This window comes from Prunus avium, chromosome 6 (assembly GCF_965620075.1).
Source record: "Prunus avium chromosome 6, drPruAviu1.hap1.1, whole genome shotgun sequence".
In the NCBI taxonomy this organism is placed as follows: domain Eukaryota; kingdom Viridiplantae; phylum Streptophyta; class Magnoliopsida; order Rosales; family Rosaceae; genus Prunus; species Prunus avium.
Genome location: NC_142289.1, coordinates 31,677,062 through 31,704,551, shown reverse-complemented (window position 1 = coordinate 31,704,551; position 27,490 = coordinate 31,677,062). Strand labels below are relative to the sequence as shown.

The 27,490-nt window shown below is 36.1% G+C and overlaps 3 protein-coding genes across 4 annotated transcripts; 2 read left to right on the top strand and 1 right to left on the bottom strand.

Annotated features, from left to right (window-relative positions):
* Positions 1 to 12,427: 12,427 nt before the first annotated feature.
* On the top strand, positions 12,428 to 20,016 carry REV (Homeobox-leucine zipper family protein / lipid-binding START domain-containing protein). The gene is made up of 18 exons (XM_021975161.2): positions 12,428 to 13,603; positions 13,904 to 14,063; positions 14,492 to 14,571; positions 14,692 to 14,782; positions 14,921 to 15,016; positions 15,126 to 15,239; positions 15,335 to 15,418; positions 15,573 to 15,728; positions 15,807 to 15,881; positions 16,452 to 16,558; positions 16,702 to 16,885; positions 17,393 to 17,581; positions 17,750 to 17,830; positions 18,152 to 18,286; positions 18,436 to 18,770; positions 19,046 to 19,151; positions 19,282 to 19,431; positions 19,693 to 20,016. The coding sequence occupies exons 1-18, from the start codon at positions 13,371 to 13,373 to the stop codon at positions 19,840 to 19,842; spliced, it is 2,526 nt and encodes an 841-aa protein (XP_021830853.1). The 5' UTR covers positions 12,428 to 13,370; the 3' UTR covers positions 19,843 to 20,016.
* A 1,365-nt stretch (positions 20,017 to 21,381) lies between these two features.
* Positions 21,382 to 23,426, bottom strand: LOC110770935 (CASP-like protein 5A2). Its single transcript, XM_021975172.2, has 3 exons — positions 22,964 to 23,426; positions 22,683 to 22,815; positions 21,382 to 21,872 (listed from the first exon to the last, which is right to left on the bottom strand). The coding sequence occupies exons 1-3, from the start codon at positions 23,176 to 23,178 to the stop codon at positions 21,681 to 21,683; spliced, it is 540 nt and encodes a 179-aa protein (XP_021830864.2). The 5' UTR covers positions 23,179 to 23,426; the 3' UTR covers positions 21,382 to 21,680.
* A 1,334-nt stretch (positions 23,427 to 24,760) lies between these two features.
* Positions 24,761 to 26,768, top strand: LOC110770947 (uncharacterized). Of its 2 annotated transcripts, none has more exons than XM_021975186.2 (4): positions 24,761 to 24,898; positions 25,959 to 26,111; positions 26,218 to 26,282; positions 26,444 to 26,768. In XM_021975186.2, the coding sequence occupies exons 2-4, from the start codon at positions 25,967 to 25,969 to the stop codon at positions 26,510 to 26,512; spliced, it is 279 nt and encodes a 92-aa protein (XP_021830878.2). In that variant the 5' UTR covers positions 24,761 to 24,898; positions 25,959 to 25,966; the 3' UTR covers positions 26,513 to 26,768. The 2 variants fall into 2 exon arrangements, with proteins under 2 accessions (XP_021830878.2, XP_021830870.2); XM_021975178.2 differs by having other exon boundaries at positions 25,956 to 26,111.
* Positions 26,769 to 27,490: the final 722 nt, after the last annotated feature.

Below are 27,490 nucleotides of genomic sequence, written 5' to 3'. Positions count from 1 at the left end.
GCTATGTTAGTTTTGCTCTTCAGTTACTAAATTCTGCATCTAGTGGTAATATTCATGCCATTGAAGAAGAGCTTTGTGCTGGAGATAAGGGAGGGAGAAGACATGATTATAGCATATTATATTATTAATTCAAATTTCTCAAGTTTATAGGGGGAAAATATGTTTAATTTGACAACAGGCTGATCAAAAAATTAAATTAACAGGAGTTCTCAATTGTGGATCCTACAGTTGGGTTGATCTCTTATTTATTATATATGAACACCCTTACGTATCAAAATTCAAGTGAATCAATCTAATCATTCTCTGAATTGGTGTTTCTGCCATGCATGTTTTTCCATTTGAATTTGAGCCTTGTGGGTGAAGTAACATGCTTAGGCCTATTTTGAATTAACACATGGAAAAGTCATTGGAAGCACAGATAGCCCAACACTTTTTGGGATATCAGGGCCCAATCCTGTCCTCAAAACCATACTTCATTTGGGTTGGCTCTCCCACAACAACATGGATAAGGTTTTCTCAAGCCCAGCATGCTAAGTTGAAGGCTTTATGGTTGTTGTCCACACACATGCTCATTGTTGAGGAAAAAAAAAATAAGTACGAAATTCTAGTTGTCCACTCCCACATGAGAAAGTGAACATGGAAGTTGGATTTTTCGGAAATGCTATAATGAGGGGTTGTGGGCGAGGGGGTTGGGGGAGTGGGGGGGGGGGTTCAATAATGCACCTGTGGATCCAAAACCTTAATGGAAGGGATCAAACTTTTGGAGTTCTACATGTATGTTATGGTCTGTTTGGTTGGATTGGAATTCCCTACCTCTTCATTCATAAAAACTGATATGAGAGTGAGTACTTAATTTTAAGTCAGTCTAAGAATTCAAGCATTTTTTGAAAGAGCATTGGCTTGTTATTATTAATGATATGAAAGATAATATGGAGCACCCATCTTCAATGCAAAAACAGTATAATTTAGGAGCATATTCTAATATGCAGAACAAATCAAACACAGGGCCAACGAAGCTTAACTTAGTCGAAAAGGGTATTGATTTGCAAATCAGTGGTCTTAGGTTCGAACCCCCATGGTACCTTGACAGTGTGTATGTGAGAAACTCATTTCCCCCTTGTAGTTAAGACCATTGCTTGTATCATAAGAAATAAAAAAAAACCAAACCCAGCTAGTCTTTTACGTCCTATATAATCTCTTTTGTCTTTTGTTAGTATTATTTGGTCATGCCCACAAGGACATTGGTTCTTAACTCTATGAACATAAAGACTATGGTGTATATATATATGGTAGTCTTCTGCTCTTTTCCCATCTACCTATTCTTGAATGTGGTCACACCTAAATGGACCACAAGGTTTTTGAAGCAAGCTTAAAGCAAAGCATGTCCTTAATTTCTTTAAATGAAGGAACCAGAATGCCAAAATGTACCAAAACTGCGGGTAGAGAGATGAATGGTTTATATGAAAATGGTTTATTCTCACTCATTTATTGTCATTCAAACCATACTGTCCTTTACCACCTGTGAATCTGTCATGTCCCTCAACCAACCAGCCAATGAATCCCATCAATCTTTAATTTTAGGTAGAAATGGTTCATTATTGAAAGAGGAAAGGAAAACTACACAAAATCATCCCACTTCAATTGCTGCATCAGAATCCGCAGGTAATATTTTTACCCACTTTGCTTGGTTATAAGCTCAAGACACCCCAAGTGAATAGGTAAATTCAACCACAGTAAATAGAGGCTTGGTAAATTTATTTAGGGTTTAAACAAGTGTCATCAAATCAAACTAGATTTGATGGTGCAGTGGTCCAAATCAACTACAACTTTGTCTTGCAAATCTTGTGGGTACAATTCATTTAATGCATGTTTTTAAGTTCATCCATATATTCCACAGTCAAACTCCACATCAGTTTCTGATGAAGAGGAATCAGCCATGACCGGATCTTGAAGCATCCTGAGATGGGAAGAACATGAAGAAACTTATGTTTTAAATTGCATCCCTTTAAAGTTAGGATTTAGATCTATGTGTTTTATAAAATCAGAGTGCCTAGTTTATGTGTATTTTTTTGTAATTAAAGGTCTCTTAAAGTCAGGTAGTTATATAATGGATTACTTTCTTTTTAGCTAAAGTTGATCGCTAGATCCAATGCTCTCAAAAAGGACTTTGTCATATAGTGCTTGGAATAGTGGTCTTAGGGGTACCCCTCTTCTAGAAATTCTATTTTGCATATAACATACTCCTCTTTTTCTTTTACTTTTTTTTACGGTGACTGATTACGTGACCAGCATACGAGAGGTAATTATAAAAAAAGCGCCGTGTATTCTTGACTAACATGTAAAAAGTGATTTAGAAAGAATTATTGATTGCATACATGTGTTGTATGCTAGAAATTTTCACTCTAGGGCAAAGTGGCTTCAAATTTTACTTGAGCAAAACCCTAACCAGCTGTTACATCTTCATCCATTTGTGGGTTAAAAGCTTTAGGGTGGGAAAAGAACAGAGCATGGAAGAGTGAAATGATGTAAACTAGAGGGTCAATCATGTGTACCAAACAAGCAAAGGTTCAAAGGCAAAGTGGCTTGCTTGGGGGTGGGCCCAAGTCTCCACTTCAACGACATCAACCCCTCAACAAAAGCCACGTCAGCATTCTATTGATTTACGCAACAACGTATTTTTTTTAAAAAAAATATGGGGCCAGGCCCAGACAGGATGGGCCCACATGATTGGACTGGAGATGGGGCCCAAAAGGGGTTTTAAGAAGCACTGGCAATATTCCTTTCCTATGAGAAAAGCAATGGCTCAAGGCAAAAGGAAAGAGAGAGATGGGAACCCTCCACCCATTAGGAAGAAGAACATCAAGCAAATAAAGCAAACCAAAAACAAAAGGGAAAAACAAAAAAAAAATTAAGGGATGAGGGGGACAAAGTGGAAGGATGTTAATCCCATCATCTAAAGTTTATAAAAGAAAAGAAAAAAATATACCCATTTGACTTTGTTATAATCCCATCATACCCCATTCATTGTCTACTATTTATATGCAAACAGGTAATATATATATATATATATATATATATATATATATATGTCATGCATAGCCCACCTACCATTACCATGTGTTATATGCTTCTCTTTTCCAACATCAATCTTTCTACTTACAAAGCTCATATGGACACGCATCACACTGCTATTGGCATGAATGTAGGAGCTCCTACTTACACAGTAAGGAGGGAAGTATTTTCCTTATCTTTATCCAATTTTACCCATATTTTAGCCCAAAGCTCTAGTACCATCTTGTTTATTCTTCGAATGTATGATCTTGATTCACAGTGTAAAACTAATGTACGGTTCTGATTAGATCTGATTAAGAGTGTGGGAGCCACATTAGGCTCCCAAGATCTTGCCTATGCATCAAGAAAAAGAATATACTTGGCTCACCTTTCCCCTCCATGTGAATGAAAGAGAGAATTATGTCTGAAGTGATTATGTATGCACAATTATGCCAACAACACCATATCCATATATGGGGCATGAAAGAGCTTTTCAATGCTGAAAGTCAAATTCTTTTACTTTTTTTGTTTATATATATTTGTTTTTCTTCCATATTCTTTACATGTTCTAATCCCATCAGCATGCTTGGAAGGTAGGGAATGCAAAGTCATATTGGGCAGACATCAGACTGGAATATGTTACCTTTTTGTTGAATTTGGGTTTGAACCTAAGCTTCCCATTATCAGATCCAAACAAAAAACATCTATTCCAGTTATAGTACCCAGCCACTTACTCATACCAGTCAAGAAAAAACAAAATTGAACAACTCTTAAAACCGAAGAATAAGCAAATCCTATTTTCCCTTTTTTTGTTACTATTTATCTCCAAGCAAACAAACAACCCTATTTAGAATACGTCATTATCACAAGAATAAGTAACTTTCATATGACGGCAATTTCATTGTTGCGATATCTCAAGTCAATCACATACTGTCACATGATAAAATTAAATTTATAACATTCATGATTATTTTAAAATACCGCCACAATGACGTATCTAAACAAAAGTAAGTTTCCTACCATTAGCACATCTATGAGATTTAGTAGGAAGGGAATACATAAATGAATGGGCAGAGGATCACGTAGGATCTCTTGATATGACAAGTTCTAAATTTTCACAGACGTGCGGGATTTGTTCCTTACGAATTTTGTGCTATTTTTGGAGTACATAATTCTTTCTTTTGCAGGTGCTTTCATCATAGATCAATAAGGATCTAAGATTCACGATCCGCAGGCTGACAGTGCTTTATTGCATAATTATATTTGTATTTTTTTCTTTTGGTTGACAGCTTCATGTTGCCATCCTTATTAATATTATCATATCTATTTTTTTTTACATAATATCAACAGCTTTTTGGTTATTTTCAGATTATTTAATTACAAATAATTGTTCAATAATCTTTATCCAAAAACAAGTGGACTTAAAATATGGACATTGGACACATGATAAAGTTGGGATGGCCTAATGACATTTTTTATATTTGTTAACATCATAAACCATTTAAGTTTTCAAACTAAAATCTTTATTCATTAATAATTCAATCAAATTTATAAGAGTGTGTACAGTTTTGATTCGACAGGTTCCAGTGGCGGACCCACAGAGGCGCAAGTGCACCTCCCCTCGTCGGAAAAAGCTTTGGAGGTGCCGGAGTTACCCCTTTGCTCTGGTGCCCACCAACTGCTCGAGCAAATGCCTGAACAATATTCTTCTTTCGCTGGCTGTGTTGCTGAGCTGTTGGGTTGCGCGCAGCGCCTTTTTTTTTATATATATAAAAAAAGTCTTGCGTTTTGGGCCAGGCAAAAAAAAACAAAAAAAAAGTAACCTGCAAACTACCGACATGGAACGGAAGCCTCCCAATCCAATTTGAAGAAGCCGTGCAAGGTGATATTATCACTGACATGCAGCAATTCCCAATTTGTTTTTAATCATGCAAGATACCCCATCCCAAATCCTAATATGAATTTCAACGAAGATGGAGTCCTTGCTTTTGCTTAAAAATTTGAATTTCAACAATTTTAGGTCTAGTTCCTTTTCTCTTTTATTTTATTTTATTTTTTCAAAAATGACAAGTTTATTATTATTTTTTTAATTCAGTCCTTGGGCAATATCAAAACCATTATTGTTGTTTAAAAAAAAAAATAGAATTCTAAGTCTTTTATAAAAACTGATTTATCGATTAAGTCTTGTGCCAAGACAGAAAATATTGTATCGATCAAGCTTTCAAAGTACGTTCGAATGTAATTCATAGTTAATCTAGAAGAAAAAAAATGATGAAACATGCTGCCGTTTTTTTTTTCTTCTTCTTTAACCGTCGCGCCAATTTCGTTTTCGGCATATGAATGAAATTGGTATTGTTTAAATTATAAGGCTATTTGGTTGTCAAAATTTTTTAAAAAATTTAGTCTTTCAAAATTGCACCTCCGTCGAAAAATTCCTAGGTTCTCCAATGACTGGTTCTATGGTCGGAATTGGCCATCAATCTAGCAATGTCAGCTAGCATACTTCCTCAACTAATATCGGTCACATTGAATCGCTACCAAAACATGTTCGTTCAACTATAATCGATTTCTACGGTTGTTACGACAACAACCATTTGAGAGAGATGGTCTCGTATGCAAGAGAATGTAAAGTTTCTTTAGGGATTAGTCAGTTGGTTTTGGCAATTTTTTATAGTAAAAATGCCTACCATAATATTATAATATTATAATATTATATTATATAATGCAAATCCATTTTGATCGAACTTGAACTTGTGATGCACCCCTATTTCACATATATTAACCATTTTTAATTTCCGCAGCCAAGTCCCATAATTTAGTGCTTAAAGAATAAAGAATGAAGGCGAGCTAAAACTTGTATTGAAGAAATACAATTTGTTGACCAGTCCTAATTATAAATGACAAATTTGGTGAATGTAGAATTACTCTTTAAAACATTGGCCACAATGTGAAATGGAAAATATTCGAAAAAATTTCGAAGGCGTAATTTGACCTATTTTTACCCTTTGCAAGTCCTCACGTATCTCTTGAACCTTTGTGGTCAAAACACACAACTCTTCTCTTCTCTTGTGTGGACTTACTGTGGAGGTCCATCTTGTACTTGGTGGATTCTCTATTTCTTTCAAACTTTCTTTCAAACTATTCTATCTCCCCTGTTCTGTGCACTTCTTTTTTTTGCGAAACAGTAATAATCATTGTGCACTTCTTCAACATAAACAATTTTTTTTTTCTGGGTACATAAATAATAATTTAATAAATTAGGTGGTAAAAGACGAGAATACCCTCACCCAGAATACAGTAGAAGAACATATTATGTAGCGCGGGGCCCCTCCTTCCTCGAATTCAGGTTCAAACCTTAGCCCCCTATTGCATTTTATCTTGCCGCTCGTAAATGTACTCAACTTCAACAAAAGTTTCGCTACGTTTAATATTTTTATTTTTAGGTAAAATTGTAGCAATGGTCCTTAAATTAAGACTAAACTTTACTTTTCATCTCTTATATTGCTAAATTGTTACAATGATACTTTAATTATGCCTCTATTTTCAGAAATCATCATTTCCGTCATCTCAAAATGTCTTTTCACACAAAAAATTTATCTCTCTCTCTCTCAATTTCTTCTTTCCCCCCATCCACCTAGATTTCTTCTCCCCCCACCAATTTCTTCCCACCATTTCTTGTTCACCCCTCTCGATTTCTCTCCCACGCCCAGATTTGTTCTTCCCCCTCCCGCCCGATAACACACATTAGACCCCACACCCAATTGACAGAGAATTCAGAATTTGACAGAGTAAATTGTCCCTTTTTTGATGCTCAAGCAAAGAAAATTCAGAATTTGACAAAGAAAATGGTGTGGGCAACAAAAAATAAATTGACTTTGATGGCTTTATAACCCATTTGGAGAAAAATAGAGCCTTCGTCAAACAAATGAGTAGTCATTTGAAGAAAAATTGATAGGGTTTTCAGAGCAGTAGTCAAATAGAGCCATTATTGCCTTATATTTTTGATGGGTTGCCTCGTAATCTTTGACAGAGAGTGAGAGAGCACGAGACAATTAAGCCTCACCCTACCCATCCATCTCCAGTAGCTCGTCGGGGTCGAAAGCTAGATCTATGGTCTCGAGGTTTGTAGTGTGGGTGATGTCGAATTCACTATGATGGTTTGGGTGGTTTGACAGTGATGGGAATGAGAGAGAGTAGATGGTGGTTTTGGCAGCTCTGTTGATGGTTAGGGTGGCCGGATTGGTGGGGGTATGGGAGGACGCAGTTGGGTTGGGGTGGAGATATGAAGAGAATGAGTGAGATAATTTTCGTTTTATTATTTATTTATTTATTTTGATGACTTTCCCAATTTGCCCTTAATTTTGACAAAAAATTTAACTTAGTTGACGGAAAGACCAATGATGTAACATGAGATCTAATTGAAACACCACCGTTACAATTTAGCGGGATGAAAAGTAAAGTTTGGTCTTATTTGAGGGACCATTGCTACAATTTAGCCTTCTTCTTAATATTTTGACATGGTAAAATTATACACGGCATGAGTTTGCACAAAAAATTTGTGGATTCAAGTTGGAGCTTATCAAATTGGATTGGATTGGATTGGATTGGATTGGATTGATAATGGGTGGATCTCTTAGTCACTTATTAAGGTAACGGTAACGGATCGTTTCGTGTCAATAAGATGGTCATCTGTTTGAACCATTAAGAATAAAACTATTTTAATATTTATTTAAACATTGTGTGTGGTTTCTAATATTTTTCACTTTTTAAATTTTAAAAATATTTTATTTCAGGTTTCTTTAGTTATATTTAGTATCTTTGGTTTCATTGATTTTTGTTGTTGTTGTTTTAAATTCTTTTATTACGGGTAAAAGGGTGGTAACGGGTTGAATTGGGTGCTTAATGGGTTGAAGTCAAATCAATATTTGTCATCTTAAAGGGTGAACTGTTGTCTAGTGTCAACTCTATAAGAAAGTGAGTCATGTCGGATAGGATCCGAAAACGAAAACATCAATCTTTATAATATTATACCGAATATTATAAGAGTTCTTGAGTTCGAATTAACATTGCGGAATTTATAAAAATGAATAGATAAATGAATCATTCAGTAAATATATTATCATTTTCGTTATCGTTTTTTTAATGTTAGCAATGTGTCAATACATGTAGCTCGTATTGAAAAAAAAAAAAAAGAAGAAGAAGATGCATGTAGCCATTGAGAAGCAACGCACATCCCCTATTTTTTTTAGGTGAGACCCAAGGGTATCCACCGCCGACAGCAATGACTAATCCCTTTCGCCGCGGGAGCTCTCCCAATGGAGGTAGACGATTGGCCACGAAATGCGCTCCATTCCCATGGGCGGGGATCGAACCCCCAACCTCATGATTAAGGAATGAGGTGAGCTACCACCACACCACATCTCATGGTTAACGCACATCCCCTTTGATGGTGAGCAATCTGATCAAATTGGCAAATGCAAATTCTTGATGGAGTCACACCTCCATGTCTTGCACTCTAGCCTATGCGATCACCACTTTTTTCTTTCTTTCTTTAAATGTATTTTAATTTCAACGAAAATAAACAATCATTGTATCAAAAAGATTAATTTCAACCCGATGTGCAAAATAATAGTATTTTATACACGTTGTTGTTGCTTGTGAAGCAAATATAGCCTTTTGGTATTTGGGTATTGCTTCTTTATTCATAAAACAGAAAGACATTTCCTTGTCCAATGCAAAAAAAGAAGAAGCAATAATTAAGTCAAATTGAGTATGTTTTCTCATGAAGACACATTAATAATAATAATAATATTACATTTTTTTGCATATGGTTTGGGATCATGGGAAGCACGTGAGATTACTTTTCACGCATGCCAAAAGCAAGTGAAAAATACCACAACCCAAAAATTAATTAATAAAATCCCCATTATTTTTTAATTAATATTAAACCTTAAATTAAAGAATGCAGCAAAATGGACAAATCGTATTCTTTTTTAACATTATTTGAAGCTTTTGTATTTAATATCAAACGTTAAAATGCCACCGGCCAAAAAGGCTAACGTGCACCGTCTGTTCCGGCTCTGCCAAAAAAAATTCTTAATTGTTATATAATTTTCCAGATAAACAAAAACCAACTTTGTTAAGACAACGCCTTGGAACCTCATATTCAAAGTCACTGGTCTTCCTCCTCCCTCTATTTTTTCGGCTTTATAAAATGTTTTTCAAATTTGAGAACATTCTCTGGACGTCCACTTACTTTTACTTTTATTATTTCTTTAGATGTTAAAATAATCATTTTCCCTTTTTTCTTTTGGCCAAATGCAACATATTCTACATGTCTACCAAAAAAAAACTTATAAGTATGGCAATGTTTTAATGATGCCACTTTATGCATATTGTTAGATAATATTGGTTCTTTAATTGGTTAAATGACATTATTTCCTTTTCGACAGAAAAATGAGTTATTTATCTCTTTTAATTCTCAACAATATGAGCGTTGTGCACTTTCACACAAAAACAAAATTGAGAAGTATTCTTTTAAAGACTTTTTTTTGTTTTCTGTTTAAGTTGAATATTACATTTGTTACATAAAATTAGGAAGTACTTGAGTGATGAGTGGATATAAAGGGTTTTCTTTTTTAAACAAGGATATAACAAACAAAAAATGTGTTGAGAAATTCTGGAATTGCATTTATAATTCAATTAAAAAAGTCACTAGCCACAAATGACCTTGACAATAACGGAGTGATCTAATATCAAAATTAAGACAATCTAGTGCGCCTCCATTAACGATCAAGTATGATTGAAGAAACTCTGACATAGACATCCCAACTAAGATTGCAAACTCATAATAATCGAAAAGAGATAAAGCTTAAAAAAACCAAGCCAAAACAATACAAATACCTCACAAAAGGAGAGGTAAAAAGCTCTCACAAAAGGAGATGTGAAAAGCTCTCACAAAATGAGAAGTGAAAATTTCTCACAAAAGGAAAGGTGAAAACTACACAGAGAATACAAAGAGTCTATGCGACTTATTCTAAACACAAAGAAACCGCAAAAAGGATGGTGGTGGAGATCTGAAGCCGAAACACGGGTGAAGATCTGACGCCGAAACACATACGCTTGTGATGGTTGGAGAAAAATCATAACAAAATGAAGACAAATAAGGGAAACCTTCTGTCTCTGAAATGGGGGAAGAGGAGAAGGGAGGAAAAGAAGAGGGGAGGAAGAACAACGGCTTCCACCCCCTTAAAGTAAAAACAGCTCTAGGAGTGTTTTTTAGGAGAGAAGGATATAACGAATTCAAGTTGAAGGAAATTCTAAACTATAATGAAATGTCATTAGAAAAGCGCATGATTAAATGTTTTAGAAAATATATTCATTGGTTTGTGTTATGAATTTTTAGATTAAAAGCCAACTATATGTGTCATGTATATGTTTATAATGACATATGACACGTGTGGAAGATGAAAAACATTTGGCAAATAACGTACATGTTTGATGTTGTTAATAGGTATCTATAGGTGCAAGGAGTTTGTAGCTGAAGTGGTTATGAATATTTACTCACGCATCTTGAAGTTTTATGTATGATTCTCTCAAAGACCAAATTATTTAAGAGGAAAATTAAAAAATTACATATAGAAAAGGGTCCAATTGCATTTTATGTAGTTTCAAACTCCATATGGAGTAATTAACGCAAAAAATTGAAGTGTCAAAATACTTTAGATGAACATGGTGCTTCAATAAAATACTAAAATGACAACCATCAATTGAGTGGTCAAATGGTTTTAGATTCAAGTGATTTTTGAAGGAATACCTAAAAAATAGACGTTTGGATCATTGAAATACAATACGGATTAAGCCCTACAAGGTAACCATCAATTGAGTGGCCAAATGGTTTCGTAGTCAAGTGATTTTTTTGAAGGAATACCTAACAAATAAATGGTTTGGATCATTGAAATACAATACGAAGTGAGCCCTATAAAGTATCCCTCACGTAAACTTGTTTGAGCGACACTTGAATTCGTTATATAATTTCAACTCTCACCCGCCATTACTATCCTTATAGCCCAAAAGAACAAAAAATCCATTATTATTCAGAAACTAAATGCACCAGTATATTGACTGCAATTTAATAGTCATATCAAATCAGTAGCAATCCTCTTATTCCTTCGTATGGCAAGACAGTGACATTTAGTTGTGAAGAAATTTGTACTCAAATCACCACACGACAATCAAACTTCTAAATAAGGAAGGCACATGATCTTGTGAAGGAAAATGATATATCTTCAAGAAGTACCTTCTCATATTTGTTTATATTTCCATTGTCCATACATGAGAATGTGAGTGATGGAAATTGGTTTTAAAGTGTATACAAAGCTCCATTTGAAGAATATCATGCTGAATTTCGAAATCCCATTTTCACTTGACTAGTTTCATACATTTTTGGGAAAAATTATTCGATTTTACTATATAACTTTTGGTATTTTTTTTAAAATAAAAATTTCTATTTATGATATATTTTTCCTGAATTTTGTTTTGGTTAAGAGTTCAACTCAATGTATGAGTTTTAAAAAAAAAGACTCAATAATAGGCGAGGAAAAGTTTTACTTTTGTTTTAATGAAGGAAATAATTAAGCATTTGAATTAATTACTTGGTTTGAGTTGGTTCGATTTTACCTCCATCGAAGTAAAATTCATTTTTGTGATAAAAAGAGGAGTAAAATTCATTTTTGAGATAAAAGAGAAGTAAATTTTAAATATGTTCTAAAACAAAATTATAAGTGTTGGTCTGTATCACTTTTACTATCAAAGTGCTATAGGGGTTCAAACCTGAAACTATTAGTCAATAAGTCAAATATTCTTTTCCACTGAGCTAGATCCTATCAGCGAATTTACTGAATTTCTAAGATGGAAGAAGGTTGTGCATTCTCATAGACTTTATTATTATTATTATTTTTTATCAACTCATTTATCTTGGGTAGGTAATATACTAAAGAGTAATGCTATTTGGACACACAACATTGACACACTTAGTTTCTTTTTCAATATATAAAATATATTTTAATTCGAGGAAACGGAATATTTTTTTAAAAAAAGAAAAAGAAAAGAAAAAGAAAAAAGAAACGATATCCAAAGGATTTGAAGGACAGTTTTGGATTTATACATTTGTTTTCTTACTGCCAAGAGAGATTTGGTTTACTTGACCGAGGCAGCAGAAGACAGAAGAGCCTCACCCTACAATGACCTCTTTGGTCTAAGACGTCATTTCAAAGATACAGTAGGGACAACGACGTAAATGCGCCGAAATAATTTAAAAATATAAAAAAAACCCCATTGTTATATTTGTCGGTATGCGTGCCACATAAACTCTCTCTCTCTCTCTCTTTTATTCTCCACTGTTTCTGCTCAGCTCAGATCACTGTCTTTTTGGCTCTCTCTCTTCCTCTGAGAAAATAAACAAACAAACAAATCCCCCCATAAATATTTTTCTCACATATATTCTCACTGGAAAGTGGCAAAAACAACTTATTTTTCTCTCTCTATGATGATTATGATTAGGGTTTCACTCACTCTTCTTCTGGATTGTCTCCTCCTACATCAAGCTCTCTGATGCGTTCACCCACTGGCTCTCTTTATCCAGAGAGAGCCCCTACTTCTTGATTACTTTCTGTTCCTTCCCTCTCTATGATTTTGAGCTTTGTATTTCTGTTTAAACCAAAGGTTGCAATGTGTAACAAGCTTTTATTTATTGTATGAAAAAAAAAACTAGATTTCTAGCTGAAAAAAAAAGACAGAGATTGAGGTGGTGGTTTTGAAAAAAGAAGTGGGTTTTGTGAGTTTGTGTCATTTCTTAGACTTTTTTTTGTTCTTTCCAGAAATAGGAGTACAGCTACGAATTTGGCTAAGCTTTGGTTTGTAAATTTTGTATTGTATTCAAAGTTTCAGTTACAGCAACCAATAACAGAGCTTTGAGAAAGAGAATAAAAACAGACTTTAGTTTGTGTCTGTATTGTAGCCAAGACCCCATTTTGGGTCTTCACCAACAAGTAAGCAATTGCTGTTGCTGTTTCCACAGAAGCCAAGAATCTTCTAGCTCAAAACCAGTCTAGCTCGTCCGTTTACACTTAATCTCTCTCTCTCTCTCTCTCTCTCTAAGAGGACGGACTTTACAAAGGCAGAGAATCTGTAACCTCCTTCTAAAGCCCAAAGAAAACCAAAACCAACTAGCTCTTTAAAGCGCTCTCTCTCTCTCTCTCTCTCACTTTTTGTTGTCTATATTTGGTTTGAGATTTTGTTGATTTTGGGGTTTTGGGAAAATGGCTATGGCTGTGGCTCACCACAGAGAGAGTAGTAGTGGTAGCAGCATAAACAAGCACCTTGATGCCGGTAAATATGTACGTTACACCTCTGAGCAAGTTGAAGCTCTTGAGCGAGTCTATGCTGAGTGTCCCAAGCCAAGCTCTTTGCGCAGGCAACAACTGATCCGAGAGTGCCCCATTTTATCAAACATAGAACCCAGACAGATCAAAGTCTGGTTTCAGAACCGAAGGTATGAACAAGTCGTTTTGGGCAACTGGGTTTGAATGTTTTTTTTTACTCGTTCTTTATGCTATTTGGGCACATAAAGTTTCTTTTTTGGGTGATTGAAAAATTGGGTTTGTTCAATTCCCCAGTTTGATCAAGTTCAATATATATATATATATATTTCTTTTATCGTTTTAGTTTTTGCTTGAGATTATGCATTTTAGGTTAAGCATGGTTTTTTCCCAATTGGGGTCTTAATGGAAAATCTAGGTGGGGAATCTGTGGTTCCGGGCTAAAAGAAGGGGCTTTGTTTTTGGGTATGCAGGTGTAGGGAGAAGCAGAGAAAAGAGTCCTCGCGGCTGCAGACTGTGAACAGGAAATTAACAGCAATGAACAAGCTGTTGATGGAGGAAAATGATCGACTGCAGAAACAGGTCTCTCAGCTTGTGTGTGAAAATGGGTATATGCGTCAACAATTGCATACTGTAAGTTTATGTTTGTTTGTTTGTTTTTTTTCTGTATTTAGTGCTCTCTCCCCCCACTTCCTTTCTTAGTCATGGATTTTCCTGTGTATGATTATCAAAGAATTTAAGGAAAGAATTCACCTTCTCAGACCAAAAAGTTCAAAGAAATTTTTTGTTATTATGTTTTTAAGCCATTATCTGGTTGGAATTCTATTTTGTCCTTTTGTAGTATTTCTTGTTAAAAAAAAAAAAAAAACTACTTGCCTCAAGTTTCATGTCTTTGTTTAGTTCTTATTGACACTGGTACATTTCAGTCACATTAATTGCTTCTGCAAGTTGTGCATTTATTCAAATTAATGGACGTAGTATAGCCAACCGAATTGCACTTGGTACTTGCTAGAACTTTGCGATATTGGACCGTCTGTAACCTCTAAGTGATTCTCTCGTAGGCACCAACTACCGATGCAAGCTGCGACTCTGTGGTTACAACTCCTCAGCATTCTCTCAGAGATGCTAATAACCCTGCTGGGTAATTCCCACAACTAGTGAAGTTCAGCTTTCCCTTTGTAAATATTTACTGCGGTAAATATTTACTGCCATGATGATTTCTTTGTTGTGCATGATCTAATCTTTACTATGTTTTTGGCAGACTCCTCTCCATAGCGGAGGAGACCTTGGCAGAGTTCCTCTCTAAGGCTACAGGAACTGCTGTCGATTGGGTCCAGATGCCTGGGATGAAGGTTGCTTCTTCTTTTTGATATTTGGGAAATACTAGTTTTTGTTTTTTCCTCTCCTTTATTAAGGTTGGACAAGCCGAAATTGTATACATTGTCGTTCATCTTTGGGTGCTGAATCATCTTGTTTAAATGGTATTGCAGCCTGGTCCGGATTCGGTTGGGATCTTTGCCATTTCACAAAGTTGCAGTGGAGTGGCAGCTAGAGCCTGCGGTCTTGTAAGTTTAGAGCCAACGAAGGTAAGAGTGCACCTCATTATTTTTGCTACATCTTTGTAGGCAGTTTAATTTTCATGTGATAAGGTTCACAAGCGATTGGGATTTGAAATTAACTATTCATATACAACAGATTGCAGAGATCCTTAAAGATCGTCCATCTTGGTTCCGGGACTGTCGGAGCCTTGAAGTTTTTACCATGTTTCCTGCTGGAAATGGTGGAACTATAGAACTTATTTATACACAGGTGAATAAAAACTGTTGGAAATTCAGAAAAATAAACCTCCTGATGTTTGTTTATACATTTTGATTTGAGGAATAACTAACATTTAACTGCTCCAGACATATGCTCCATCTACATTGGCTCCTGCAAGGGATTTCTGGACTCTAAGATACACTACAAGTTTAGATAATGGCAGTTTTGTGGTAAGCATGTCTGTTGTACATTATGTTGCCATAGTTTGTGGATATCTGGCTATTGAATAGTCTAATTGGTAATCTTTCTTTTTTGTTTTTTTTCCTATTCCTGTAAGTGGAGATCTAATGTGCTCTGTACATGTTTCATTTGTCTTTTTGTAAGGTATGTGAGAGATCTCTTTCTGGTTCTGGTGCTGGCCCAAATGCAGCTTCTGCTGCACAGTTTGTTAGAGCTGAAATGCTTCCAAGTGGTTATCTGATTCGACCATGTGAAGGTGGAGGATCAATCATTCATATTGTTGACCACCTGAATCTTGAGGTCTGAATTTTGGAAATTTTCTTTTCTTATGTCTCTTTGTTACGTGAGAAAACTCAATTGTTTTTCATCTTATTCCAGGCATGGAGTGTGCCAGAGGTTCTGCGACCGCTTTATGAATCATCCAAAGTGGTAGCACAAAGAATGACTATTGCGGTGAGTAGAATATAATTTATTCAAGATTCAATATATTCTTCTGTGCAATTTTGATTGACATGCATATCAGCATCTTGAAAACGAATTATGTGTTTTTAGTTTAGCATATAGTGTATGTTTCCCGAAGCTTAACATAATATTGCACCTAATCAATGTAAACAATGTGCTTGATATTCTGTTTTCAGAATAAAAGGTGCTCGTTGTGAGATCGTTGCCAACTCTCATGATGTGGTCATCTTCCTATACATCTTTAGACATATTAAGTTGTATGCCTTTATATACAAATCAAACACACCCTGGAAAATAGAAGTTCTCACCAATAAATCCATTTATCTCAACAATGCTGCTGTGATCCTATGTTAATAGTACTTATGGCAGTAGAATCTTCCATGTCAAACTTTTTGTTGTTTGTCTTGGACTAGTACATGTCGTATACAAAAACATAGTACATATCTTATGAAGTCGAATTCTTTTGGGTAAAATATAAACCCCTCCTTCCCAACTGACAAAATGCAAAATGAGTAGCTATGTCAAGAATAGAAAAAGTACTGACTAAACTTCTTTATGAAGGCATTGCGCTATATCAGGCAAATAGCTCAGGAGACAAGCGGTGAAGTGGTATACAGTTTGGGCAGGCAGCCAGCTGTTCTGCGAACTTTTAGCCAAAGATTGATCAGGTGGGTTATTGTTTTATCTACTCATTTTATTTAACTGTTATAGTTCAGTCACCTCATTGAGTGTGAATGAGTGTTGTAACCACTCATTGGCTTTCTCCATAGAATTTTTTCTTCTTTTGAATTACCTGCATGTCTTCTTGTAGAGGGTTCAATGATGCTGTCAATGGGTTCAATGACGATGGCTGGTCATTGATCAACTGTGATGGTGCTGAAGATGTTATAATTGCAGTTAATTCAACCAAGAATTTAACTACTTCGAATCCTGCTAATTCCCTTGCATTACTTGGAGGAGGTGTTCTCTGCGCAAAGGCTTCCATGTTACTCCAAGTAAGTCTGGAATTTGACCATCATCAAATTTAAAAATGATAGTTTGTGTGTTGTGATCTATGATGCATTAAATTTCTATTCTTCTCACATGGTGAATGAGGATATATCTCTGCCTTTTGAAATCAATTATGTTGCTTGAATCCTGGCCTGTGTATATTTTCCCAAAGAGTCTGACCTATGATTGTAGAATTTGAGTTGGCTATTCTGTGTTGGGAAATGTCCATGATTCTTCTTGCATCACCTGTGGTTTTTTGTTTTGAGATTAGGCATTGAACTTTTCTTGGGAGGACCTGGGTTTCAACTTTGCTGTCACCTCCACATCTATTAATGTCTGTGATGCCTGGTTTTTCTGTTCAAGTCGAAGTGCACGTTTTTCTTGAACTTAATTGGAATTTGTGGTTTGATCATCACAAATGTGGAAAGTGGCAGTCTTTGAATGTTTGAGAGGTTATATATTTTGTTAATAATCTAATGAGATCTTGTCACGTGTTTCTTTTTTCATGCCAGAATGTGCCCCCTGCTGTGCTGGTTCGCTTCTTGAGGGAGCACCGTTCAGAGTGGGCTGATTTCAATGTTGATGCCTATGCTGCTGCATCTTTGAAAGCTGGTTCCTATGCTTATCCAGGGATGAGGCCAACAAGGTTTACTGGGGGCCAAATTATCATGCCACTTGGCCACACAATTGAACACGAAGAGGTAGGTTCTCTCAATGATAATTATTATTATTTTTTATTTTGCTATGAAATAGTACATCTAACAGGGTAATAATTGCAGCAATGTTTTTGTCGCATTGAATTGAAAATATGTTCTACAAGAGTAGTACCCTCCTCTCCCCCCTGTTCTAATTTCTAGTTTTCATTCCAGTTGCTTGAAGTCGTTCGACTTGAAGGCCATTCTCTCACTCAAGAAGATGCCTTTGCATCAAGAGACATTCATCTCTTGCAGGTGCTTCTTGTTCAGTTATTTATATTGATGGTTCTTTCAAATCTTTGGTTTGTTTTTGTTGGACAATATCTCAGGATTGTCTTGATATTTATGTGAGGAATTTTACCATAATTATGTTCCAGTGTCATGTGCATACCTGGCTGGTCTCACTATAGTTTGGAATGGCATGGGAATGGGCTAATTGTCAAACCACCTAGTTTAATTTAGTTATCAGGTTGGGATTGGGAATTTGGGCAGAATGGTTGGTCTAGGGTCATCAGTTAGGGGTTCTGATCTGCTCGTGTATTGATCAATGGAACATGTCTTATTTCCTATTGACAGATATGTAGTGGAGTGGATGAGAATGCTGTTGGAGCCTGTTCTGAACTTGTTTTTGCTCCAATTGATGAGATGTTCCCGGATGATGCTCCATTGGTTCCCTCGGGTTTCCGCATTATCCCGTTGGATTCAAAAACAGTTGAGTTTTATCGTGCTTTACCTGTTGATTTGAACCAACTAAACTGATTCATCTATTTTTGGATTCAGTCTTTGGGCCTTACTAGTATTCATCTTAATGTGTTTTTCCCCCCTTCCCCAACACACTAATGTCTTGCTTATGAATACAGAGTGATTCAAAGGATACATTGGCTACACATCGAACATTAGATCTGACATCCAGTCTTGAAGTGGGATCAACAACAAACAATGCAGCTGGAGAGTTGTCTTCGTTTCATAATACTCGATCTGTATTGACGATTGCCTTCCAGTTTCCTTTTGAGAGTAGTCTACAGGAGAATGTGGCAACCATGGCACGCCAGTATGTTCGAAGTGTCATTTCATCTGTACAGAGAGTTGCGATGGCTATATCTCCATCTGGATTGAGTCCGTCTGTGGGACCAAAACTATCTCCTGGCTCTCCAGAAGCTCTGACACTGGCTCACTGGATCTGCCAGAGCTATAGGCAAGTTCTTTTTGAATCCTTAAGACTGCACGTTCAATCTGTTAGGAGACATGCCCCACCAATTTACCAATTTGGCTTGGCGGTGATATACAAACACATTAAAGTGAATTGAGCAGAATCATGCTTGAGTGCTCACTCTGCATGCAGAGAGGGCTTCAAGAACCTCTCTTCTGACAGGCTTCTTTGATACGCTATCTAATATTTTTTAGTGTTAGCTATACATGTTTGTACACGCAAGTAATTTATGTCTCAATTCTTTTCTTTTACCCTTTCAGTTATCATGTTGGGGCAGAACTGCTGAGACCTGATTCCTTGGGCGGTGACTCGATGCTGAAACATTTATGGCATCACCAAGATGCCATTTTGTGTTGTTCATTGAAGGTACAAGTGCAAAGCTGCTGACGAAGATGTTAAATATTTTATATCAACTCCCATTAGCATACGAATTCAGCATGTCATCAGGTTCAATAATTTCTGGAGATCATAATCTGTGGAATTGTTGGTTTTGCAGTCACTCCCGGTTTTCATCTTCGCAAACCAGGCAGGGCTCGACATGCTTGAGACAACATTAGTTGCCCTTCAGGACATCTCGTTGGATAAGATTTTTGATGAGTGTGGACGCAAGACGTTGTGTGCTGACTTTGCTAAACTTATGAACCAGGTGAGTTTTACATCAGAATTATCCGTATATTATTTCCTTCATCAAAATGCCTGGCTTTCTGTTTGTTGATTATGGATGCTTGGAAATACTTTGTTCAAATATTTGAGCTTTGGGTTTCTTGTAAGCCATTATATGCCGTCTCCCATTGTACCTTCATTTTTTTCTTCATAAATCAACAAAGTAATGTACACCTATGAAAAGCGTGTGAACTTATTTGTCAAGAGAAATTTCTCTTTTAACCATTTTATTTTCCTTTATTAGGGATTTGCTCACTTGCCAGCTGGCATTTGCATGTCCACAATGGGGCGCCACGTGTCATATGAACAAGCCGTTGCATGGAAAGTACTTGCTGCAGAAGAGAACTCTGTTCATTGCCTTGCCTTCTCTTTCATGAACTGGTCTTTTGTGTGAACATTTTAATTTATTCATCCATCACCTTTCTTCCACTTGATTATGGAAAAGAAGTTTAAGAAAAAGAAAAGGAGAAATGTGGAAATGGAAAAGAAAACCAAAAGTTTTGTAATATCTTTCTGTACCCCTGCCCCAGGTTTGCATCATATTAATTTAATTTAATTTTTATTTCAAGCAACCAAAAATTCTAAATGTGCTGCATTTCTGCCCACCAAGCAAGAAACTATGTGGTTGATGACGTGCATTTAAGTGACGAAGGTTCAAAAGACCCACCGTTTTGTATTTAATTTCTTTCCAATGAACAGGTCTTGTAGAGTGGTGAAGAGTATTTACCTTTCCACTTGAGGTTTGAAGGTCCTAGGTTTAATTCTCCCTTCTCCATTATCGCTTGTATAAAATAAGAAAAAAAAATTGTGAGTTCCAAAATAACCCTAGATGTAGATAGGGAGGGAACGTGAGTGGTTAACTTTAGTGTTGAAAGGAGACTTTTGATTCTTGTGGTTCAATGCGCTTGAGCTCACTTATTACCTATTTCATGTGTTTCTTGTAGTGCAAGGCTTTGTTTGTCCTCCAAATGATATGGCCACAGGCGCAATGTAGGTGTTGTGAGATTTTGTTTGTGTACTTTAGAGAGAAATGAATAATATTATTCATTTATTTCATGTACCTATTACCGTTTTGATGAGACAAAAAAAATGTATTTCATGTACTTCTTTACAAGGGTACTAAACAATCTTTTTCATAAGAGAGAACTCCTTGTGTGCGTTGAAAACTTGAAATAAGCATTCAACAAATTAAATCATGCACAAATGCTAGTCTTTCACGGGACCTTTCGGGGTTCCCTAGCTATAGGTTCACTTAGAGCAGTAACAATGGATTTCCTAAACCACCTCCTTAGATAAAATTTAGGGAGAGTGAGAAAACCCACCTCTACCGTGCTCCCTATCCAACTTCTAAAATAAGGAGACCTCTAAGAGCTCTTAAAGCTGAGGAGAGAGAAAGAGCTCATAGTGGCTCATAATAATTTAATGCTGCTTTATTTTATGAGTATTTTAAATCTTTAATTAATGCTAACTATTTTTTAAAATATTTTTTTTTTATATACATGGACCAATGAAAAAAAAAGTAATAGCATTTATGAATCCTTAAACTAGAGAGTATGATTGGAGTTAAAATTTCATGAAAAGCTCCTAAAATAGTTTTTGTATGTTTTAAGCTAAAATTTAACTTAAAAATAGAGTATGATTGTAACTTGTTTTAAATACCAATTTTGATCACATTTTGTGACCAAATGCTAATTGTCAAATCTCACCAATTCAAGACAAAATGACTATTTAGGCAATAGGAAGGGTATCATGAAACAGGGGTTATTAGTTAGGAAGTTATTCTGATCTAATAAGGATGTTCAAATAAGAGTGTTGTTTACAATTATATTAGTTATGAACAACTGATAATCATAACTGATATCAGAATTCTACCCAAATCACTTGAAATTGCCAAAAAATAGAATGGAAAGACAGTAAAAGTATGCATGAGAAGTTTATGGCAAGACAATACAGATCTCTTCAAATTTCATATAAATGTTTACCACAAACAGAATGGATTATCCAAACAACTCAATCTCCTAGTTGACCACATAACTAACCAACCCACCTTCACAACCACAAATGTTGATGTTACAGCAACTATACACACAAAAATACAAGTTTCAAATTAAGCACACTGCAATACATGACAGGCAAGAAAAATCATGCAACACACAATTAGCTCAGGCAGTGTTTCATCACGGCCCATGTCGTCATTCTCTTCTTGAGAAATTTTCACAAATATACATGCATTCATCGGGATGCCAGTGACCAGAAATTCAAGAGAAACGATGGTAATGCGGTGAACCAGGATATGAAGGCCATGGCTGTAGCTGTTTCAAACTGTGCACAGTGGTTGTGGGCACAGCTATCAAGATCATTGTCTATAAGAACTGTGATCCCTGCGGAAGCACAAGCTGCAGCAAACGTAAGAGTGGATGTCATCTGCAGCAGAAAATGGTAGATCGTTTCAGCCACAGCTCACAACTACATGCTCAAATATAAACTGTACAGAATGCAAGCAAAAGGGAGGAAAAATGTTGAAAACAACACCAATAACCGGAATATATAGAGCAAGTTAGAGGATTGCATTAAATATATTTCAGCATTTATTATGCATGGTATCACTACAGGAATTAACTTGATAAAGAGGATTTTCCTTAGAAGGGAAAGCTTTCCCTACCAAGTATGTTGGGGCTTCTAACTTTTGTTACAATGCTTCCATAATTAATATATAAGGATTATTTTCCTTAGTTTGCAATAAAAACATCCTATAGTGACTTAGGAATAGGAAGTTAATGTCTACAAATCAAAGCAGGACCATGCTAATTAGGCAAAGCAATTCCTACCACCCAGGTTACCATAAACACGCGGCTCGAACTAAGGATAGAGTGAAACCAGTTTTGTTCCCAAAACAAAAGCAGAGTTGTCAGCCACTCCATTTAGACTCAGAATCAGATCCATTATGCTTTTGCATTATCAGTGGTTAGCAATGAATTGGACAGCATCAATTCGATTCAATATTACTGATTATAAAAAAAAAAAGGCTATACATCTTGTAAAGAAGGCTATAACTTTTTGGCCATTTAGAAGTAAATTTGACAATGAGATCTTGATGAACACTAGAAAATGCTTCATTCTGAATGTAGACAGTATAAACCAAACAAAAACAAGCAAGACCCACATTCCCAAATGGTTGAAAACAATGAAATCTGCTAAAAATCATATCGAATTACAACTAATCTTGATTCTTACCCCATCACCAAGGGTGAACAAGCACACAACTCGATGGTTCTGCAAAGTCCGCCTAACTAGAAGGGCATAAACGTCAACAATGGCCAACGAGCAGCTCCACAAACACTGCAATCCAGTAGCTGCAACAAGGTAGCTGAAATGCACACATAACAGAAGAAGAAACCCAAAAGAAGAAAAACCCAAACTGTTACCAACCACATTGAAATCAAAATAATTAAACCATAAAAAAGACAACAAAGCTGAAAATAGCATATGGGTTGGTTGAATGTGGCGCGACCCACCAAAAGGCTGTGACTGAGGGGAAATCAGAGGTGGTGGCCATGACTACAAGAGCGGCGGCGGAGAAGAAGAGCTGGGAGAGGCGCAAGGCAAGGCCGCCGGTGGTGCCGGGCATGCCCGGAAGGTCCTTCATTCGGAACCGGGGCGGGTGGGGAACGGCGCCGTCTGTGGTGGGTACATCTTCAACTGGGTGAACCGATCCATGGCTCACGTTCATTTCCTCCTGGGTCGGTCTTCAATTGTTCAGAACCATGAAACAGTCATTGATTAGTCAACGATCGTCTTCTGGGATCTGGTGGGATGAGAGTAGAAACTTGTGGGTAAAGCAGCGTGAAAGGAAGATGGAGAAACTGGAGAGAGGAGATCAAATGGGTTTATCCATCTCAGGAGTTTTTATGAGTTTGTGAGTGGTTTGGGTTATGACATGGCTGGTGGATCCTTCCAATGAGATTTGGACATTTTCGCTGTTTTTCTTTTTGTAGTTGTTGTTGTTGTTATTGTTTACTTCCTTCCTCTTTTTGTAATTGGTTCATCGGCTTTTTTAGGGTAGTCAATAATATTTTGCAGTTTCACCACTAGTCTAGAGATGGGAAATACTTCCCGTCTTACCCTGTGTGCTAGAATACTTTCCGACTTCGAATTTCCACTCCTATATCCCAAAAAAAAAAAAAAAAAAAAAAAAAAAAAAACTTACCTTATCAACCTAGGTAGGCGGTTCTACTTGGTGAAACAATCTTTAAAATTTTGATGATGTTTAACCGAAGTAAACTCAATCCATCCTTATTATGTATTAAAATGTTAGCTACATTCTTCTCTTGCCTTTTCATTCTTGTCTTTTTTTATTCATTTTGTGGAATGTGTATTGTACTCGCACATAAATTTATCCATTTAATGTGTTAAAAAACTCTTTATTATCTTTCCAAGCAAAAAATTTGGACTTTGCATCAAATACATAGACTGGAATACACGTTGTACAATATGAATATATAAGGTAAGAAAGAAGTTAGCTAGCATTTCTCAAAAGATTAGTTAGTTTTTTATTATCCTAATTGTTATATTGTGTTCATATTGACCAAATTAATCTAATGTACGTTGTTATTCGAATATGAATTGTCATCCTTACACAAAAAGAAATTTACCTGAATTACATTTTTTATTAGTCTATATCACCAATATGTAAGCATAGGTGATGATATTCAAAAAAATAGAGTGAAGTGTTAAATGTTCAAATTTGGTTTGCTAATCCATTTGGTAAAGAATATTGTATAATTCGAGAGAGAATATGAAGGACTTTTGAGTCAGCAATATAATACCAATACAACATAAATACAGATGTAACCTCCATGGATCGAATCTTACTTCGTGCTTTCAGTTGAAGAGAAGGATAGGAATTTGTCAAGTACCCACGAAGGATGCAACCCTTGCGCTCGACGAACCAGTTCAAATAAATTTATACTAACTTCTTTGGCCCTCTCTCGTGTGTGTGTGTGAACCCAGCATTTTTCTTAAAGTTTTTAATTAATAAGTTCATTCTAACATGACATATTATGCAAAAATCCATATAGAGCATATTTGGAAAGAAAAACCTAAAACTAGCTATTTGTCATTTTCTAATTGGTTCTTAGTATGTTAAAGTTTTCTAAGAATCAATTAGAAAATAATAAATGGCTAGTTTTGAGTTTTTCTCTCTAATTAAGGTTTTTAACAAATATGTCCATTCTAGCATGCTCAAGTAACCATTTGAGGCTTATGTCTTTAGTGGGGGTTACTATAACCTACCGTGCAACCCACCGCATGTAACCATACAAACCCAGTCGATGTAAATTGTAATTACCCTTTGTCGCGCCGCCTCACTCTTTCTATTCTCAGTCGAAGCCCACACGGCCAATCTGGAAACCTTCCGGTGATTCTTCGCGCGCCGCTGCCGCCGTTCTCAGGTAAACTCATCGACCCTTTCTCAGTTCGGTAATTTTTGTTGTTGTGGCGGAGCCCACAAACAAGCTGCCATGAAATTTATTGAATGCTATTGTTTACTCTGTGAATCTTTGAGGAAAAATGAGAAGGCTTTCATTAGCCTTAGCCAAAATCATGAACTGGGTCTAGCCCATAGGAAATAAAATGCTTGCAATTTCATAGCTTTCTGCAAATTTCCCTCGGAAACCAGAGTTTTCTGAATTGGCTCCAGGCCTGGTTAGAATTTTGAAAGTTAGCAATAGTTCAATGGGCCTTGTTTACTTGCTTGTGGGAATGATGTGAATGTGTTTATGAATTTTCCTGTTTGAGTGATACAAGTCATGGCAGGGCAGAGGGTTACATTAACTGTTACTGTAATTCTTCTAGCTAAAGTGAAATGTTTTCCACGCCCGGAAAAGAAAATTGTTGTGAAAGATGATAGTTTGTTATGTCATAGAAAAGCTATGTTACAAATAAGCTCTTGTCGTAGGTTTCGAATTCTACTTGGGAAATCGGAATGAAAGGGTACGCTTTGACCGTTAAGAGTAGGTAACCCGTTCCATGTGTCTTTGTTTCTGTTGCATTTTAGCTCATCATATCACGTTCTGTTCTGCGATATTTGAGAGTCATTGTCAGTACCTCAGCTTAGGTCCGGGATAATCCTTTGTTCCTCAGTCTGGGGCTATTTACAACTATCCCATTAAGAATTTTCAGATGTACTAGGAAGTGTTAGATTTTCAAATACATAGATTGTATAGACAATGAGGTATAATGCAACGTTCGAAGTATGAAAACTTGTTAAAGGTCGTTATGACCTGGTAATGTTGTCTTCAACCTTAATGAAAGTACTGTGAATCAATATTAAAACTTTGGCGTTTATTGTCCTGACATAAATTCTTGGTTTCACCTCTGTTTCCTTGGCCCTTTTTGAACAGGCAATGCTCCTCTCTTCTCAGCTGATATCTTTGTTAGTTTTAGGGTAAGCATTTATGTTTTCAAGCATGTTTGCTGATTAGTTTTAGTTTGATTTATTGTGAGAAGAAGTAAAGAAAATGGCATTGGGACTAATACTAGGGCTAGGAAGGGCATTTCGTCTAAAGCGCACATCATCGCTTGACATTCTTTCCTCCAAACGTGCCCCAAGGGACTACTACAAGGGGAAGAATTGCAAGCCCATTGGTTTCCACACTAGAAAAGGTTTGCCTTACTTCCCTTTTTGCAAACTTGACAAGGTGCTCGTTCAATTTTTAAGGGTAAGAATTACTACTTGACATGTTATCCAAATTGCCCAAAACTTTTGCAGCTAAGTATGTCGTGCAGCAGGAGAAATTACCTAACTATGTAGTCCCCGATTTAACCGACTTCAAGGTGAGCATATTTCAATTTTTTTGGTTTCTTTTGTTGTATTTATCATTTATAGTTTTTATCTGTAAATGAGTGTTTCCAATTGGAAATTCATAGCTGAACTCTGCAGCTCTTACTTCAATACTCATGTAATTCTAAATTGATTTTCCCCGTCTTGTTTGCAGCTCAAAGCATATGTATCTCAGTGCCCAAGAGATGTCAAGACTAGTGAGTCTGCTGGATCGACTAAATAAGCATACTGAGTGACAAGCATTTGATTTGTTTGTTTATTGTTTTAATCGTGAATTAGGTCAATATCTTGTTTGGCAGGTTCATGCCTTGGACTTGTTCAAGTAATGAACCTTTCTTCTTGGTTGAAGCATTGCTTTATTTTATTTTTCTGGTCAACTGCACCAGATTATTTATACGCAAGAGAAGGAGGCAGAAAATTGCCTGTATAATATGTAATTGTAGCAAAAATTATGATTGAGATTTTTTATTTAAACCCCACACTTCTCTTAGTTCACCCTATATTCTAAGTTCACCCCAACTTTTAATTTAAATTGTCACAATTTCTAAGAAAACCCCACTATCTTCCCAAACTACCCTTAAATACACCTCAAGCTGAAAAAATAAGAAATAAAAGAGATTTTCTATTTAAATCCCACAATTTTATTTGTTCACCCCAATAATTAAATCAAGAGACACCTCATTGCCTTGCTTGGCAACAAAATCAGTAGTTGTGACCGAACATTTACACATAGATAACCTTACACAATGCCATATCTTGCTACCCTTTAAACTTGCCTTAGACAAAGAAACTTTTCTAACAAGTGAGCGGGACCTTTCAGATGAACCCAAACGTGTGACACTTCCCAAACTAACAAGGGAAGCCACAGAAGCTATTGTCCCTTGCATGCTTCTTGCTAAAATTAGCATGGAGACCCCACAACACAACCACCCATATATATATTCTAACCTATCATCCTGAGCTCCCCAAAGTTCCCGATTTAGTGCCCGTTTGGTAAACTATGAGAAAATCACTTATTTTTAAAAATTGATATGAGAGAAAGCTATAAGGGAAAGCAACTAATGAGGTGCTTGCATTTTTTGATTATGTGGGAATCAGTTTCAAAGAAACACTGAGTTTAATGATTATGTAGGAATTATTTTTTAATTATGCGGGAATTAGTACAAACAACACTTTTAACACAAAGTTTACCAAACGCCAA

What these genes read in the sequence shown, in the direction of transcription:
- REV (XM_021975161.2), top strand. Translation starts at nt 13,371, where the DNA reads ATGGCTATGGCTGTGGCTCACCACAGAGAGAGTAGTAGTGGTAGCAGC. An exon ending in TGCGTCAACAATTGCATACT is followed by an intron (nt 14,064 to 14,491) that starts GTAAGTTTATGT and finishes ATTCTCTCGTAG; the next exon opens with GCACCAACTACCGATGCAAG. An exon ending in AGGCTTCCATGTTACTCCAA is followed by an intron (nt 16,886 to 17,392) that starts GTAAGTCTGGAA and finishes TTTTCATGCCAG; the next exon opens with AATGTGCCCCCTGCTGTGCT.
- LOC110770935 (XM_021975172.2), bottom strand. Translation starts at nt 23,178, where the DNA reads ATGAACGTGAGCCATGGATCGGTTCACCCAGTTGAAGATGTACCCACC. An exon ending in CCCTCAGTCACAGCCTTTTG is followed by an intron (nt 22,816 to 22,963) that starts GTGGGTCGCGCC and finishes TGTGCATTTCAG; the next exon opens with CTACCTTGTTGCAGCTACTG. An exon ending in TGTTCACCCTTGGTGATGGG is followed by an intron (nt 21,873 to 22,682) that starts GTAAGAATCAAG and finishes TTTCTGCTGCAG; the next exon opens with ATGACATCCACTCTTACGTT.
- LOC110770947 (XM_021975186.2), top strand. Translation starts at nt 25,967, where the DNA reads ATGGCATTGGGACTAATACTAGGGCTAGGAAGGGCATTTCGTCTAAAG. An exon ending in TGGTTTCCACACTAGAAAAG is followed by an intron (nt 26,112 to 26,217) that starts GTTTGCCTTACT and finishes AAACTTTTGCAG; the next exon opens with CTAAGTATGTCGTGCAGCAG. An exon ending in CCGATTTAACCGACTTCAAG is followed by an intron (nt 26,283 to 26,443) that starts GTGAGCATATTT and finishes TCTTGTTTGCAG; the next exon opens with CTCAAAGCATATGTATCTCA.